Source organism: Musa acuminata, unplaced genomic scaffold (assembly GCF_036884655.1).
Source record: "Musa acuminata AAA Group cultivar baxijiao unplaced genomic scaffold, Cavendish_Baxijiao_AAA HiC_scaffold_1138, whole genome shotgun sequence".
NCBI classification, from domain to species: Eukaryota; Viridiplantae; Streptophyta; class Magnoliopsida; order Zingiberales; family Musaceae; genus Musa; species Musa acuminata.
In genome coordinates, this window is record NW_027021350.1 from 2116716 (window position 1) to 2132893 (window position 16178).

Genomic DNA, 16178 nt, shown 5'->3' on the forward strand with positions numbered 1-16178 from the left:
ATAATCTAAAAAAAATTATTTTTAATTTTTGGAGACAATGAATGTAGGATTATAATGAGTATGAGTGTAAATATGTAATGATATAATAAAATATTTGATATAAAATTATGTAAAAATTATAAATATTTAATCTTTTCTGATGTTATGTGTCCCGATCGTTCCTTCAATTGATATATTAAATAGTAGATCATTATCCTCATGTAATTTTGTCAGCAAAATCTCACCATATTCTTTGCTATAACACCATAAAAGCATCCTCAATATCAAGATAAGAAGACAACATTACAAAGTCTCGGATAACTTAATCAACTAAAAAAGGCTCAAATACATAAATTCCCAACACATCATATCATGTGTGTGTATATATATATACCTATGGTCAGTTCGAGAGTAGAATTACTATCCCAATATCCTTTGTTCGAAACAATGGTTTAGCACTTCGATATCTAAGTTCTATTTCATCATCTTTGTCTAATTAACTAATTCGAGGATCGTATTCAATCTACTTTTATCTAGAATTTGTTCTCTTAAGTTGTTATCATAAAATATGTAATCATGCTATCTGTAATGCGAAAAAACTTTTATACTAAGATTAAAATCAAATAAATTGGATCTAACAATATTACAATACGTACCTTTCTTGTTGTTCAAACGAATAAACCTTATCTGATCTACAAGCGATCCATCTTCGGATTTGAAATATCAATATGCAAGGATCTGAAAAAAGAACTAGATCATTCTCCTATCTTCCTATCTTTTCATAGGAGATTGAGAGATGCTACTCAGATGCACTCTGATACACATTGATGCACTCAGATACACACAGATAATACCCTTAGTCCCTAAAGGTCCTATCTATTTATAGACGAGAGCAGAGGGCTTAGGATAAGTTATTAGGATAGTTCCTCCCATCAAGGTTATCTCCTAAGGAATCCTACATTAATATGGACTTCTTTTCTATTGGCAAATAACCATAATCAGAATCCAATAATATCTATAATATATCTTACCTAATTAAATAGGGCCACATAATCTAACATTCTCCTACTTAGCCCAATAATTGGTAAGATACAAAAAAAACTTAAAAATTAAAAATAAATAAATAAAATTTATTTAAAAATAATTTAACTCAATTAGATTCTGAAATTTTTGAAAAAACTATATACATGCACGTGAATTTTAGAAAATAGGTCAATAAGTCCAATAATAATAATAATAATATATTAAGTTTGACTAACAATATGAGTTATAACGGTTGTATGCCATCAGTGTTACACTTCCTTCTTTGTACCACAATACTGTTAGCCTGTTCACAATTATGTACATACATAATTGTGAACAGGATAGCAGAAACAAATAACTTCAAGTACGTAAGCAATAATGTGAATTATAGTGTCCGCTCAAACATGCATCACCATATCCTTTATGGGTTGCTCACAAACCCAATCATAAGAACATATTTTTTCAAAATACTTTAGGCTGCAAGTCCTAAGTGAATGGATCAGCAATCAATATAGTGGAACTCAAGTAATTAATTGACATTAGATGTTTCTGGACTCATCTTCTCTAACCATCAAGTACTTTATACCATAATACATATAGATGCAATAATACTTGTCATTCTTAGAGAAGAAAACTACTACAATGTTATAAGATATCTTCAACAACTTGGTAATTGAGTCTGATTATACCAAGTCCTAAGATAAAAATTTTGCAGTAAAAAATTTGATTGGTGGCGTCCAAGCATGCCACAAAATCAACTTCTAATATTAATAATAATAAATTACCCCTCTAATTACATAGATATTAACCGTAAGGTGGACTTCCTATTATCGAGGTAATTTATATGATTAGCATTTGAAAAATACTATTATTTCAAGCTGATATAATTTCATACATGTGAGCATATAATCCTTTGTCCCTTCCGGATATCTTATTACTTTCTTTGTAGTCCTTTAGTGTTTTTACTTCTGAGTAACTCCAATATATACCCAATATTTTAATTATAAAAACTGATATCTTTTTCTAACAAAGACTTAAGCATAGACTTCCAATTGCACATATACAAAAAATATATTCTTTATCTGATTCTTTTCAAGTCATTTTCAAGCATTTACTATTGACTAAAATTTTGTTTTTATGATTTACTGAACAAAACTGTATATTAAAATCATTTCAAGACTCGGTTGATATATCATTTCTAAGACAATCTTCATAATCATTGAAGTCTATCCTTGAATTACTTAATGTTAATAATATAAGATGTCTCATTCATATCAACCATATTAAAACTTTTAGTGATAAATTCTTAATTTAGTATAATAAATCAAGATCATTATTGGTAAAGTAAAATATTATCCATATATAAGACCAATATAATAAACTTGCTCCCACTGATATAAATACTGATTAATAGTATTTACCTTAAATCTGAAATAATGATATCAAGAACCTTTATATATCATTACCTTGAAGCTTGTTTAAGGTCATAAATGAATTCCTGAATTTGCATACCAAACTTTATATTTCTTTCATTTTCTTTGTAAATCATTTAGAGTAACCCATATAAAGCTAGATCTTTTAAAAATATTTTTGTATCATTATGATATAACTTAAACTCATAATGAATCACTAATGTAATGATGATTCTTAACGAGTTCATTAAAAATCTCGTTATGGTCGATACATTCCTTATGAGTAAAACTTTTAACCACAAGTCTGGCCATTATTTCGTTCAATATTATCCTTTGAGCCACATTTATATAATAGACTCTTTTACAATTATTGGACAATTCGATAAATTTATCAAACACCATTCTGGTTATTGATTTTAACTCTTCTTTTATTGCATCATATTATTTTTCAGAATCATTACTTTTCATGACCCGTGACAAAAATAAGGGATCCATTCTGATTCCTATATCATAATATAGTTCTTGTAGATATACAAGATAATAACCATAAATGACATGATTCCTTCCCCTTTGAGATATTATCAAAGTTATCAATTATGGTTGTTCTACAAGACCATTAATAATGATATCAATATAATATGGGAGTTTAGTAATGTTATTTTGTTGTTTACTTTCATCAAATCATTTAATGATTTGAGTAATAACAATCTCTCGAATAATAAAGGAGTATTAACTTATATCTCCTATATATCAAAATTAAATTTCGAGATTTTCACTCCCACTTATTTGCTATTTTATAGGAATCTTATGTTACCAGATTAATTGTCCTCGTACTATGATTAGAGTAATAAAATATGTTCCCCTTTAAATTTTTCTGAATAGATAATAAAATATTCAAAAATAATTATTAAATCTAATTTTCTTTTATGTGAGTTGAAGATCCTTATCTCCATAAGACAATGTCAAATATATAAATATCTTAAGTTAGGTTTCCTATCATTTCATAACTTACAAGAAGTCATGTAATTTACTTACTAGGAACACCATTCAAGATATACATAGTTGTCCTTGGAGCTTCTTTTTACATTGATTTGGGTACAAAAGAATAATATATCATGCTCTTAACCATATCTATAAGGTACAATGATATCTTTCAGCAATCATATTCTACTGTAACACATCTGGTAAATCATATACCTTATTTTTCTAAGAATCTAGCAAAAGAATTATAATTGGATTCATCATAAATACCATAAAATTTATTACCCTTGTCATGATCTTGGCTTTTCTATCTAATTGTCTATCAACTTCATTTATATACACTTCAAAAGCATAAACAATCATAGACTTTATATGGATTAGATATATATAATCATATCTCAACAGATTATTTATATGATGATAAAATATCTCTCTTTAATGAGACAAAAACATAGAGTGATAAACATAACTCAAGGAGTTTATAAAACTATATTTCACTTCAATATTTAATTATAGGATCATTGTAAACTTATAATTCATATTAATTCTGCATAGACTATTATACAGAATTCAAAGGTTAATTTTATTGAATTACAGTAAGTTTACAACCGCCAAACGGGAAATAATATTTTAATAATTTTAGGTAAAGAACTCAAATTCCCAGAATTATAAGAACATAATATGGATTCTCAAGATTTATCAATTTAAATCATCTTTAGATATAAGCGATAAATACAAACTAATATCGCTTTCACTTTAAGATAATTCCCTACACTGATAAATATCTCATTCTCTTTTGGTTTTATCCCTCTTCATTTTTTCTTTTTATTTTAATGAATATCTATTATTGGTAACATATGATGAAACATCAAATTAATCCATCAATAATATCTGTAATATTTAATTTGAACCGTATAAATGTTATAATTATACCTTTTTTATTTCAAACCAAATCTTATAGTATATTTCATCTTCACATAACTTTATTTGCTACAAAAGTAACATTTTATTGTGAAGATATTCTTTTATGTGTTTATATAGTAATTATAAACTCAGGTGGAATTACGCTTTATCCTTATTTTAGTTTTATCTACTCCTTGAGTAGTACTCAAAATATTATGAGTCTTGAGCTTATAGCTTTATCATTTATTTTGATGATATAATTTTAAATTCATAGTAAGGTGTCAACTAATAGACTTATCAGATAATTTAAATTAATCCTTATATATTCTCATGCGCTAGTTGTAAACTGTACTGAAGTCTATGTATCATAAAATTAAGTCTTTCATACCTTTCTTAATCAGTCACCTCAATTATTTATTTCACAGAACTTTCAGTAATTAAGATTATGTTCTGTTCAATTAATATGATTAAGGTCTCACTCACTCATTACAACTTGTATATGCTCAAGCCATTTATTTCAGAAAGTATAGGGACATTTATAGAAATATAATAAAGGAAGTAACATTATAATAATATAACATTAATGCTTTGAGTTTCCTGAACTATTGATATCATCTATATTTCACCTTTGGGTGAAATATTAACATATCTAGTGTTCACTCAATATCACTTTATGGAGGACTAATACCATCCTTGTGGAATAGTGTTGTTACATTTGGATATACAACCCTAAACTACAAGAATATCCGAAATAGTATCATCCTACCCCATCATATAATTATTTAAAATAGATTCTCCTTTGGGACTATCTAAATCTCATAATTATATGTGCTATCGTGAATATTATTGTATTTAATATTATTTAGGATAATTCCATAATGTATTTTATAGATTATTGGTCCAGGTCACTTTGGTGGCTATAAGACTAATACAAAAAGCTAAAATACAATCTAAAATATCCCATGAATGACATGAACTTTATTGTAATTTATATCTGATAAGCTTATCATCCTAGGCTACCGGTCAGATAAAACTTAGGAAGATAAATTACAAATAATATTTACTAAATTTCTTTATCCTGATTCATGCTGCCATTATGAATATTATTTTATTTAATATCATTTAGGACTAAATTCATAATGTATTTTATAAATTATCGATCCAAGTCACTTTGGTGGCTACAAGACGAATACAAAAATATAAAATACAATCCAAAATGTCCTATAAATGATAAGACCTTTATTGTAATTCATATCACAAATGTTTATCATCCAAGGTCACTTTGCTAGTTACAAGTCAGATAAAACTTAAGGAGATGAATTACAAATAATATTTATCAAATTTCTTTAATTTATGCTAAATAGTTAAATAATAGAATAACAATCATAATAATTATTGAATATTAATACTAAATAATTTCAATAATAAAATAATCATAATAATTATTGAACATTAATGCTAAGCAGTTCAATAATAGAATAACCATAATAATTATTGAACATTAATGCTAAGCAATTCAATAATAGAATAATCATAATAATTATTGAACATTAATACTAAATAATTAAATAATAAATAACCATAATAATTATTGAACTTTAATCAACAAAAGAAAACTCATATGATAATCATGATAACATATAAATCATGCCTTCATGTGAAAAATAAATATTATTTCACAATTTCAATATATACATGTGAATAACTAAATAAATATCTAAGAATAATAATTGGATTTTATTTACCACATGTATAATCAATAATTCATATGAGAAAACTATAAAGTAAACCATAATTTATAGTTTATTAAATCAAAAATTAAATCCAATCAAATAATCAAAAATATAATTATGATTAAATTCAATCATAATTATAATAAATCATATTTATCAATTTTATAATTGAGAATATAAACCAATTTTCTCAATTTCATAATGATAAAACTGTAAATATTTGATAGGATATAAACTAAAATTAAGAAATTCACAAAGGGCAGAACTGTAATTTGGCAAAATAGACTCGAGGGTAAAACTGTAAATATGTTGATAGAACCTAAATTGGAATTATGAAATTTGCAAAGGTCAGAACTGTAATTTTACAAAACCCAATCCTCGAGGTCAAAATCATAATTATGCCAAAATCCTAATCTGCATTGCACGCGGCCGTTGCGACGCTACGTGCAGCGCTGAAGGGCTGGCCACGGTTGTTGCTAGCCCGCGTCCGCTGCGGCGGCACTTGCCCGTGTGCGACCGCTGCCGTTGCGGGGGCTGCCTCTGCCCACGAGCGGCTGCTGCGGCGGTTCCTGCCCACGCATGGCCACTGCCTGTACATGGCCTGCCCACGCACGACCGCTGCCACTATCTACTTTGATCCCAACAGTTATCATTTGAGCCCAACAGTCATCATTTGAGCCCAACAGTCCATATTTGATCGAGATTTTTTTATATAAAAATAATCAAATTAACGATTCGAACCAATAGTAGATTTCGGGATCAATATTTTCAAATTTCCAAATCCAAGAACTAAAATCAATTGTCCATGGTCAATTCTGATTCAATTTGTAAATTAATAGATTGTCGATTTGATTTAGTTATGATTGGAATCGAACTTAGATAAGAACTAGTTATACCTAACTAAATGCATTTAGATATTGGGTCTATTTTCGGGTTTGGAAATAAATTATGTTATAGTTGTTCAGCATATTTGGATCATTTGGGGTTTTGTTGATTATTGAAATTTTCTGATATGTTTGAAAAGAAAATTGTAGAAAGGTAGACAAGATAAGAAAACTAAGAGATTTGATGAACCAAAAACTTATATGTAGCTTTAGCTATACACATCATTGGTGAAAAAAAAAAATCTTTTAATTAAGATGCATAATATAGATCCAGAATTTGTTAATGAAACTAGTCACTATTCGTGAGCTATGCATCACTTGACTCTATATACGAAAACATATGTAGTCAAATTAAAAGTATAACATATGTAGTCAAATTAAAGTTATAACATATGTAGTCAAATTAAAAGTATTAAAATCTCTTTGTATTGTGACTAGTAAATTCTTCTTCAAATAACCAACTAAACCATCAAATACAAGATTTGATAATTAAAATATAAGCAGTGCAACGTGTTTTAAGATACGAATAAACCTCAAGGTATCAAGATAATGGCTTACAGTTCTGTAATAGATAAAGGTGTGTTCAAGGTTATACTTAACCAAATACATTAAGATTTTAGATTTATTTCTGAGTTTGGAAATAAGTCACGTTATAGTTTTATTCAACACCTTTGGATCAATTAATATTTTGATGATTGTTGAAATTTTCTATTGTGCTTGAACAGGATATTATAATAAAGCAATACACAAAATAAGGAAATACTAACTTATTTTCTTTTATTTAATTTTTAAATAGATTGTTTGAGTTTTGTGATAAGGATAGTCATTCAGGTCAGGTCACATCAATGACCGATCGATCAAATGATCCTTTATCACCCTCAAACTCTAATTTCTTAAACATATCAATAAATAAATAAATAAATAAATAAATAAATAAATAAATAAAATATATATATATATATATATATATATATATATATATATATATATATATATATATATATATATAAGAATCAGTATTCTTTTTGTTGTAGAAAAAATAAATAGAAGAAAAATCCTAAAATCAACATGGAAGTTCTACTCTAATAAACTCTTGGAGAATTTAAATTGTCACAAATGTTATAGGTTTACACTAGCAATCCAAGTTTTCGGCAACAACATGGTGCTTTCCCTGCACAGCAACAACATAGGAATCATATTGAGCAATAAATTTCTCCTTGCGGAGCAGGAAAAGGAATTTCTTTCTGAACTTCTCTTCGTTTGGCATCATGACAGATGGCAGGTTATGTTCTCTATCCAGCAATTTATTCTGATTAAGAAACTTCAGAACTTCATATCGAGGTCTCAACCTCTTCTCCAAGCTATACTTCAGAAGCATGGGATAGTGACTGATACATGTCAGCTCACAACCAGCTTCCTTCGTCAGGAATGTCATCTTGTCACATATGTTCTTCTTTGAGAGTGACCAAATGTTTGGGCACTTCCTGAATAAAGCATTGATGTCAGCCTGGGACCACCCAAAGCTCATCAGAGTTACCGACGTAGCATCAAACTTGGACCTGCTCACATTAACGACCACATGAAGTGCATAAGTGTATACTCCAGAATCACGTGGGACACCCAATTCCTCAATATATTTGATAACTTCCTTTAATTTGTCTATTCTACCAAAATTGCCCGGCATTGTCACCACCATATGCGCGATGCGCTCGTCACTGATGCCATGTTCCCTCAAGAGAGATATACTGGGTTCTATATTCCGAGCCAAGCTAGAAGTAAGAATAAACAAGTTCCTCTTGCAGGCTTTCAGAAACCTCTCATTAGAACCAAGAAGTGACCTCCAGAAGTTGACCGTTGGTTGGATATCACGTAAACAGAGCAGAGTCGGACATGATGAAACCAGCTGAAATATTTCAGTGTCAGAAAATCCCATGTCCTGCAAAGATCTCATCCTGGGCTTCAGGACAGTCTCTACGTTAGCAAATATCAACTTGGGTTGCCTCCGGGTAAGCTTCATGACTTGTGCATCACTCCAACCGCTCTGCTTAAAGAACTCAATGGAAGGACTTGAACTTGGAAGTTTTTTTTCACGGATGTGATCCTTGGCCATTTTCGCAGCCTCTTTTGACGAAAGTTCACATGACTGAAGGGGGTCGACCAACATAAATTTGGATCTATGATTTGAACTGTGGTCTTCGGCAGTGGAAAAGCTAAACAGACTGCAGAGTTGATATGAGGAAAGATGGATGGTGGACTTGTTACATGAAAGAAGGCAAAAGAGCCTCTTCTGCACCAAAAACATTGTCTTTTGAGGCAGTATCACGTACTGTTTGCAGAAAAATACAAGAAAAGTAGTCTTATTTCTGCCCTCTCCAATCCAAATTCCTCCTCTGCTTCAAATCAAGGATGGTGAAAACTTTCAACTAATCATCTGTCTCGGACAACATTCCTCTACCACTCATGTTAATCCACATGCATTCAATTCCAATCAGCCATTTCTTTCAGAGATAAGTCTCTAACTGGTGTTTGCGAGTTGATAAAGAGTACCAATGATTAGTTACTCATTCTCATGCTCACATCCAAGCAATTCTCCACCACTGAAATAATGGCTTCAAATAACACCTGCACACTGACACTAAATTCCATTTATTTTTTTATTGTAGTTGGTGGGTTTAGAAACTACCAAGCGTCCTATATCCCAGTAGCAATTGAAAAACCATATCAAATGTATTTTCATCAAATATTCTGCATAAGAGTATACTCATGTTTATACTAATAGGTTGAACATCAATGACTTGCAAAGGGTACCACAGAATTCAGAATAACTGGAAGATGAATAATGTTTTCTCTAACATCAGATTCACTAATGTCCTACAACTAAAACCTGGAACATTTCAAATCAGCACTTCCAGAGTAACTGATCCATTTAATCAAGAATGCCCAAGAGATGATCTAGATTGACTAATGTCCTACAACTAAAACCTGAAACATTTCAAATCAGCACTTCCAGAGTAATTGATCCATTTCATCAAGAATGCCAAGAGATGATCTAGTTATAAGTCTAGCAAAACCGGTAAGTAGAAAAGACACTGTTTAATTAATCAATAACAGTAATTTGTGAGGTTCAACATTCTAAAAAAGGCATTGCTGATGAAGATGTGCAACTTGACAAAAGAAAACAACATAGCTGGAAGACCAGAGAAAGGCAATAAATTTTCTGAAAAATGAATAAAGAGATAACAAAACTGCCTCAATCAAGAAATGCTACAGTTTATTTGGCTCTATGCTGATAAAGGAACTTAATTTATGAGAAAGATGCTCATGTAAACAACTTCAACTACAGTAAAAAACATTATATGTAGCCTCAGCTACATATCATTAATGAAGAAAAAAAGCCTAGATCAGTGAGTTGCCAATAAAACCAGCAAGTGCAAACAACCACAATAATAACAAAAGCCATGATGTCCAAACTATTCACGATCAGCCATATGGATCTTTTGCATCATTGAACTCTGTGTAAGAAAATATCTGTAGTTAAATTAAGAGCATTCAAATCTCTTTCTATTGTTACCAGTAAAGTCCACTTCAAATCACCAACTAAACCAGCAAATACAAGATTTGACAATTCAAATGTAAGCAGGCCTCTGTGTTTTGAGGCACGAACAAGCCTCAAGTAGTGAAGATAGTTGCTTTCAGCACGACAGCAGAGAACACGCTATGTTGACATAAAGGTGTAAGGTTATACCTAACCAAATACATTGAGATTTTGGGTCTATTTTGGGGTTTGGAGATCACATCAAATTCTAGTTGTTTACTCAACTTGTACCTTAGTGTGAGTCAGGTCCTTTGGATCATTTCGGGTTTTGTGTTGAAATTTTCCGGTGTGGACTGTAAAGACAATGTAGTAGACATTATAAGAAAACTAAGAGGTTTGATGAACCAAACACTTCATCAAAACAAGCAGTTGCTGTTGAGAGAGCTTCTTTTGGGAAACCTGGTCAGATTAGTACTACTTAGATATATTTCGAATTATAATGCTTCACATGAGGAATAGTCAGACTAGTGCATGATTCTATTAACAAATAATTATAGTTTTCTTTGGCCAGTGACCCAATTATTGCCTCTGCTATCTCTTGTTCTATCTTTTCCATGCGTTTTATTTTTTTAAGACTTCCCCAGTTCTCTTTGCTCTATCTAAAAGCAGCACTTTTGCTGTCTAGCTTAACAACAGTATTTAACTTGCATTCTGCAACTTCTTATTTCTTTAAAGTAAATGCGCATATATGATATGCATGCATTTTTGCATCATTGAACACTTGAGATTGATAAAATTTACATTATTAGGTCAGTTCTAAACCAACTCATATCCGAGAGCTGGAAATTAATTGTCACTTGCCACTAAATACACTCATTGGAAATGTCGTAATATAACAAAATTTAGAATACTGAGTGTTGGTGTGAACAACTTTTGAGCCGTGGCCTTGGGGCCGTCATAGCTCGGTTCAGGTCCGAATGGCGGGGATCTTGCTCGGAGTCCCTCGGGGGTTGCCGATGCGGCCGGTTGCAGGAATCGACTTACATAGGAGCTCGTGGGGGCGTCCTGCGGGGAAGGGTTCCACTCTGCGGCGTTGGGAAGAAACAGCTCCGTCTTCGTCCCTGCACACGGGTCGGGTCGGAAGCTCGGCCCAACCCCTCCGACGATCAAGTCAATGATGTGGGGTGGTGCGGTGTTTTCCTCGGTGTCTCCCCTCTCCTTTAGAACGCGAGGGTATTTATAGGGAAGTTTAGTGTTAACTGATGTGCCTGCCAGCAGGGAGCAAGATCGTACCTCTGATTCTGATGGCATCTGACATCGCTGTTGGCGTGGCGTGAGGGATCGAGCCTGAGCGGTCGTTAATGGGCCTCGGCCGGTGTTCTGGTTCGTTAGACCAGGTCCAGCCGGGTTGATCGAGACGTGAGCTTCGTCTGAGTCAGTTGACGTCAGCCCGAGTCACGTCGCCATTTATTACCCTCATCACTGAGCACCATGTTTAACCACAATATCTAGACTACGATCAACTTAAGCAAATTTAGATAAATATTAGTCAAGATTATTTTTTATGACCTCCGGTACCAGTTACAATGATTGTGGACACTCTTAATAAGTCTAACTTTGCCAATAGAGAAGTAAGAGGCTGCTTCTTACGGATCATACCAGTAAGATCCTACAAGTACTGGGTAAGTTAGGATTCAGTACAAAGTCCAAAAAAGGTTTGCCAAATTTAGAATTCAAAACTCGTATATTGTGTGAATATGGTTCCTTATATTTAGTCCAAAGTTTAAGGGTAGTCCACTTATGGATATACACTATATACATCCCAGATTTTACACTTATGCCTATTACAGATTTCGATTTGTAATTTTATGATTTATATTTTTCTCATATGTAAATTAGTCAGGGATTGTTATGTATGAGGATTTACTAAAAACAAATGGGAAAGAAATGTCGGGAACAGTTATGGAAACTACTTGCAGTTTAAAACCTCATTTAATGTGCTGTAATGGTTCAAAAAGTCATAACTCTTTAGGATAACTGAAAGGATGTTTTAGCATCCTTTCAATGTCTAAATAAACTCTGCTATATGGAAGAGTAAACCAATAAGAAAATTCTAGTGCAAACAAAGTACTGAATTCTGTCTTTCTCTTTATTTTCTAGTTGATTTTTTATTCTTCAAGTAATCAAGAAGTGCAATCTTGATTATTTCAGGTAATAGGCATTGTATCCTTAGAGATAGAATTTCTGTGAAGCCATCTGCATTGTAGTGGGAAAATTATCTATCTTGAAGATAGTTTCCTAGAAATGCCTTGCCTAATTTTGTTTTGTTCAAGTTTTACTCAGATCTGTATTTCTACTACAACAACTGTACCAATGTTCAAGAACAAAAGAAGATAATTGATGTCATAGGGAATTTGAAATGTCAGATAAAATTATTTTGAATACCAAAATGACTAATGTTTCAACAATGTAAAAATGAAACCACAGTTTTTTATGACTGCCAAGGCACATATCTACCATCTCATTGCAAAGAAATGAAAATGAGAAAAAATGAAAATAAAAATATAAGCACAGCAAAATATAAAATCACATCTATGGATGAAGAAATCCACAGCCATGCGCAACAAAAAAGAACTAAGAGCTTCGATGTAATGAGCAGAGCATGTTGATACAGTGACAGCTCCTAATAGCTTCTAGTACCAAAGTGCCCTCTCCAAATCCCATTAATGATGGCACCCCTTAGCCTCAAAATTGAATATATACATGCATTCTCTATGTGTAATTAGTAAATACGTGTGAAAAGAGGTCCAACATTTCATTACTGTGGTTCAAAGCAAGACACCAGAACCAGCATGCATGTGATGAAGTTATCCCAAGGGCAAAAAATAGACAAGAAAAATGAGCTACGCTCTCATGTGTGGTTCCATCTGATGACTAAAGTATGCATATTATTATGTCTAAGCAACAAATAGGTATCAATTCATATTGCAAAATTATTTGATGTTCATAACCATTTGAGAACCGACTTATGCGGCAAGCAACAAGAAATTAATAAAGGATCAAAAGATTAAATAAAATAGCATGTATTCCAATATGTATAGGCACGGCCAGATATTATGCAATAGGGACTCATTACAGATTAACTCATGTAGTTAGCTACCTTTAGCATCTCTGTCCCTACACTTTAAAAGGTTACATTTACATCTTTATAATTACGAAAGTGAAACATTTAGACCCATTTACCATGATGAGGTCAGTTTTACTAACGGAAATATGAAAACAAAGGGAAAAAATATTATTTTAACGTTCCAGTTTGTGATGATGAACAGCGTTGGTGGTGCTAGACGACAACGCAGCTGGGTGTCACGGGTGATTGTTATGGATGAGGAGAATAGTAACGAGAGGTGAGGGCCGCTCTGCATCTGCATTTGCGTCGATGTAGTGTCGAGCGACGAGATGGCCACTGATGCAAATGTTGAGCGGCACCGCTCAGCATCAACATCAACGCAGTTGCCGAGAGGCACCCTTCGACATTTATATCGACAATCCTTTCATCGCTCGACAACTGCATCGACGTCGATATAGATACAAAGCAGCTATCACCTCTCGTTATCGCTCTCCTTATCCACAACAGTCACGCACAACCCTCGGTGGCGCCGTCGTCCACAACCACCGACGTCATCCGCCACCACTAACTGAAATATTTAAATTACCTTTTAACCTTTTATTTTTGTATTTTCGTTGGTAAAACTGACAACGTTAGAGTAAATAAACTTAGATATCATACTTTTGTAACTATAGGGATGACAATGTAATTTTTTAAAATGTAAGGATCGGGATGCTAAACCTAGACATTGCACTTACACGCAATAGGGAGTAGGAATTGAGGTTGCCTAGGGCTCTCCAATAGGAGGGGAAGAAACATTCCAAGGGAGGTGAGTCACACGAGGGTGGGGATCAAATTGCTTGTCTTAATGGACCCAACTGAGGTTCAATTTAGGTGCAACACCACTCGAGCGTGTGACTAGACCGCCCAATGCCCAGTCGGTGCTCGCCTAAGCATCGCATGAGTGAAAACGCCTGCGTGATGTGCACGGCAAGGCGCTCAGGCCTCGCCTCGAGTGATTAGGCGAGCACCAAGCACCCAATGTTTAGGTTAGATAGAACTAAGATGATCTAACTTGAATCTCATGACATTTAAAAAATAGATATACAACCAATGTAGCTCAAATTCAATAATCTTTCTGGACCTATGATGAATTTGGTTCAAATCAGTGGGAATATGCCAATAAAACCAACAAGTGCAAACGACAACAATAATAACAAAAGCCATGATGTCCAAACTATTTATCATCATCCATATGGATCTTTTGTATCTTTGAACTCTGTGTAAGAAAATATCTGTAGTTAAATTAAGAGCATTAAAATATCTCTCTATTGTTACCAGTAAAATCTACTTCAATCACCAACAAAACCACCAAATACAAGATTTGACAATCCAAATATAAGCAGGCCTGTGTGTTTTGAGGTATGAGCAAGCCTCATGTAGCGAAGATAGTTGCTTTCAGCACTTGGCAGAGAACATACTATGCTGACATAAAAGTGTAAGTTTATACCTAACCAAATACATTGAGATTTTGGGTCTATTTTGGGGTTTGGAAATCAAGTCAAATTCTAGTTGTTTACTCAACTTGTACTTTAGGGTGAGTCGAGTCCTTTGTATCATTTGGGGTTTTGTGTTGTTCTGGTGTGCTGGAAAAGGAAACTACAATGCAGTAAACATAATAAGAAAACTAAGAGGTTTGATGAACCAAACACTTCATCAAAATAAATAGTTGCTGTTGAGATAGTTTCTTTTGGGAAACCTAGTTAGATTAGTATTATCTTAGGTATATTTTTAATTAAAATGCTTCACATGAGGAATAGTCAGATTTGTGCATGATTCTATTGACAAATGATTATGATTTTCTTTGCACAGTGACCGGATTATTGTCTCTGCTATCTCTTTTTCTAACTTTTCCATGCTTTTTTGTCTCTAAGACTTCTCCGATCCTCTTTGCTCTCTCCGAAAGCATCACTTCTCCTGCTGTCTATCTTAACAACAGTATTTAACTTGCATACAGTGACATGCTATTTCTTTAAAGTAAATGCTCGTGACATGCTGCAGACTGCTTGTTGGGAGGGGTAGCGGGTAACTATCAGGGAGTAGGAAAGGGAAGGGGAAGATGTAAAGAGAGGGTGAAGAGAAGCAGAAGGGATTGTGCGACGGCGAAGGATGGGTTAGAGAGAGATACCGGACGCTGTACCGTTCGCTGGCGGAGAGGAAGCCGCAGCATCCACCGTTCTCCGGGGAAAAAGCCGCAGCTATGAGAGCTCGACGGAGGAAGATGCCGCCGCCTTTGGCCAAGGAAAACGCCGCAGTCGCAGTAAGAGAAGGGAGACAGTTTCACCGCTGCATTTAGGGCATTTGATGATGCCGTTCTCATCTGGTTCAATCGAAACGAAGATCCAAATTGACTTGACTCGGGCTCGACCCTGCCTGAATCAGGCGGCCGGCTGGCCTGCACCCGGTTGAACACGCTCGCCCGGCCCACTTATCGGGCGCCCGCTGACGTCAATTCTCCTTCGATTCACAAACTAAACCAGCAAATATAAGATTTGATGATTTAAATATAAGTAGGGCAATGTGATTTAAATATAAGTTATATTTTTTAAGCCTTAGCCACCA

General features: G+C 33.3%; 1 protein-coding gene across 4 annotated transcripts; it reads right to left on the minus strand.

The window, feature by feature from the left end:
- Positions 1 to 7973: 7973 nt before the first annotated feature.
- LOC135671289 (transcription termination factor MTERF9, chloroplastic-like) lies at positions 7974 to 15907 on the minus strand. 4 transcript variants are annotated; one of them, XM_065179350.1, is made up of 2 exons: positions 15745 to 15907; positions 7974 to 9537 (listed from the first exon to the last, which is right to left on the minus strand). In XM_065179350.1, the coding sequence occupies exon 2, from the start codon at positions 9215 to 9217 to the stop codon at positions 8048 to 8050; it is 1170 nt and encodes a 389-aa protein (XP_065035422.1). In that variant the 5' UTR covers positions 9218 to 9537; positions 15745 to 15907; the 3' UTR covers positions 7974 to 8047. The 4 variants fall into 4 exon arrangements, with proteins under 4 accessions (XP_065035422.1, XP_065035421.1, XP_065035423.1 ...); XM_065179349.1 differs by having other exon boundaries at positions 7974 to 9544; XM_065179351.1 differs by having other exon boundaries at positions 7974 to 9550.
- Positions 15908 to 16178: the final 271 nt, after the last annotated feature.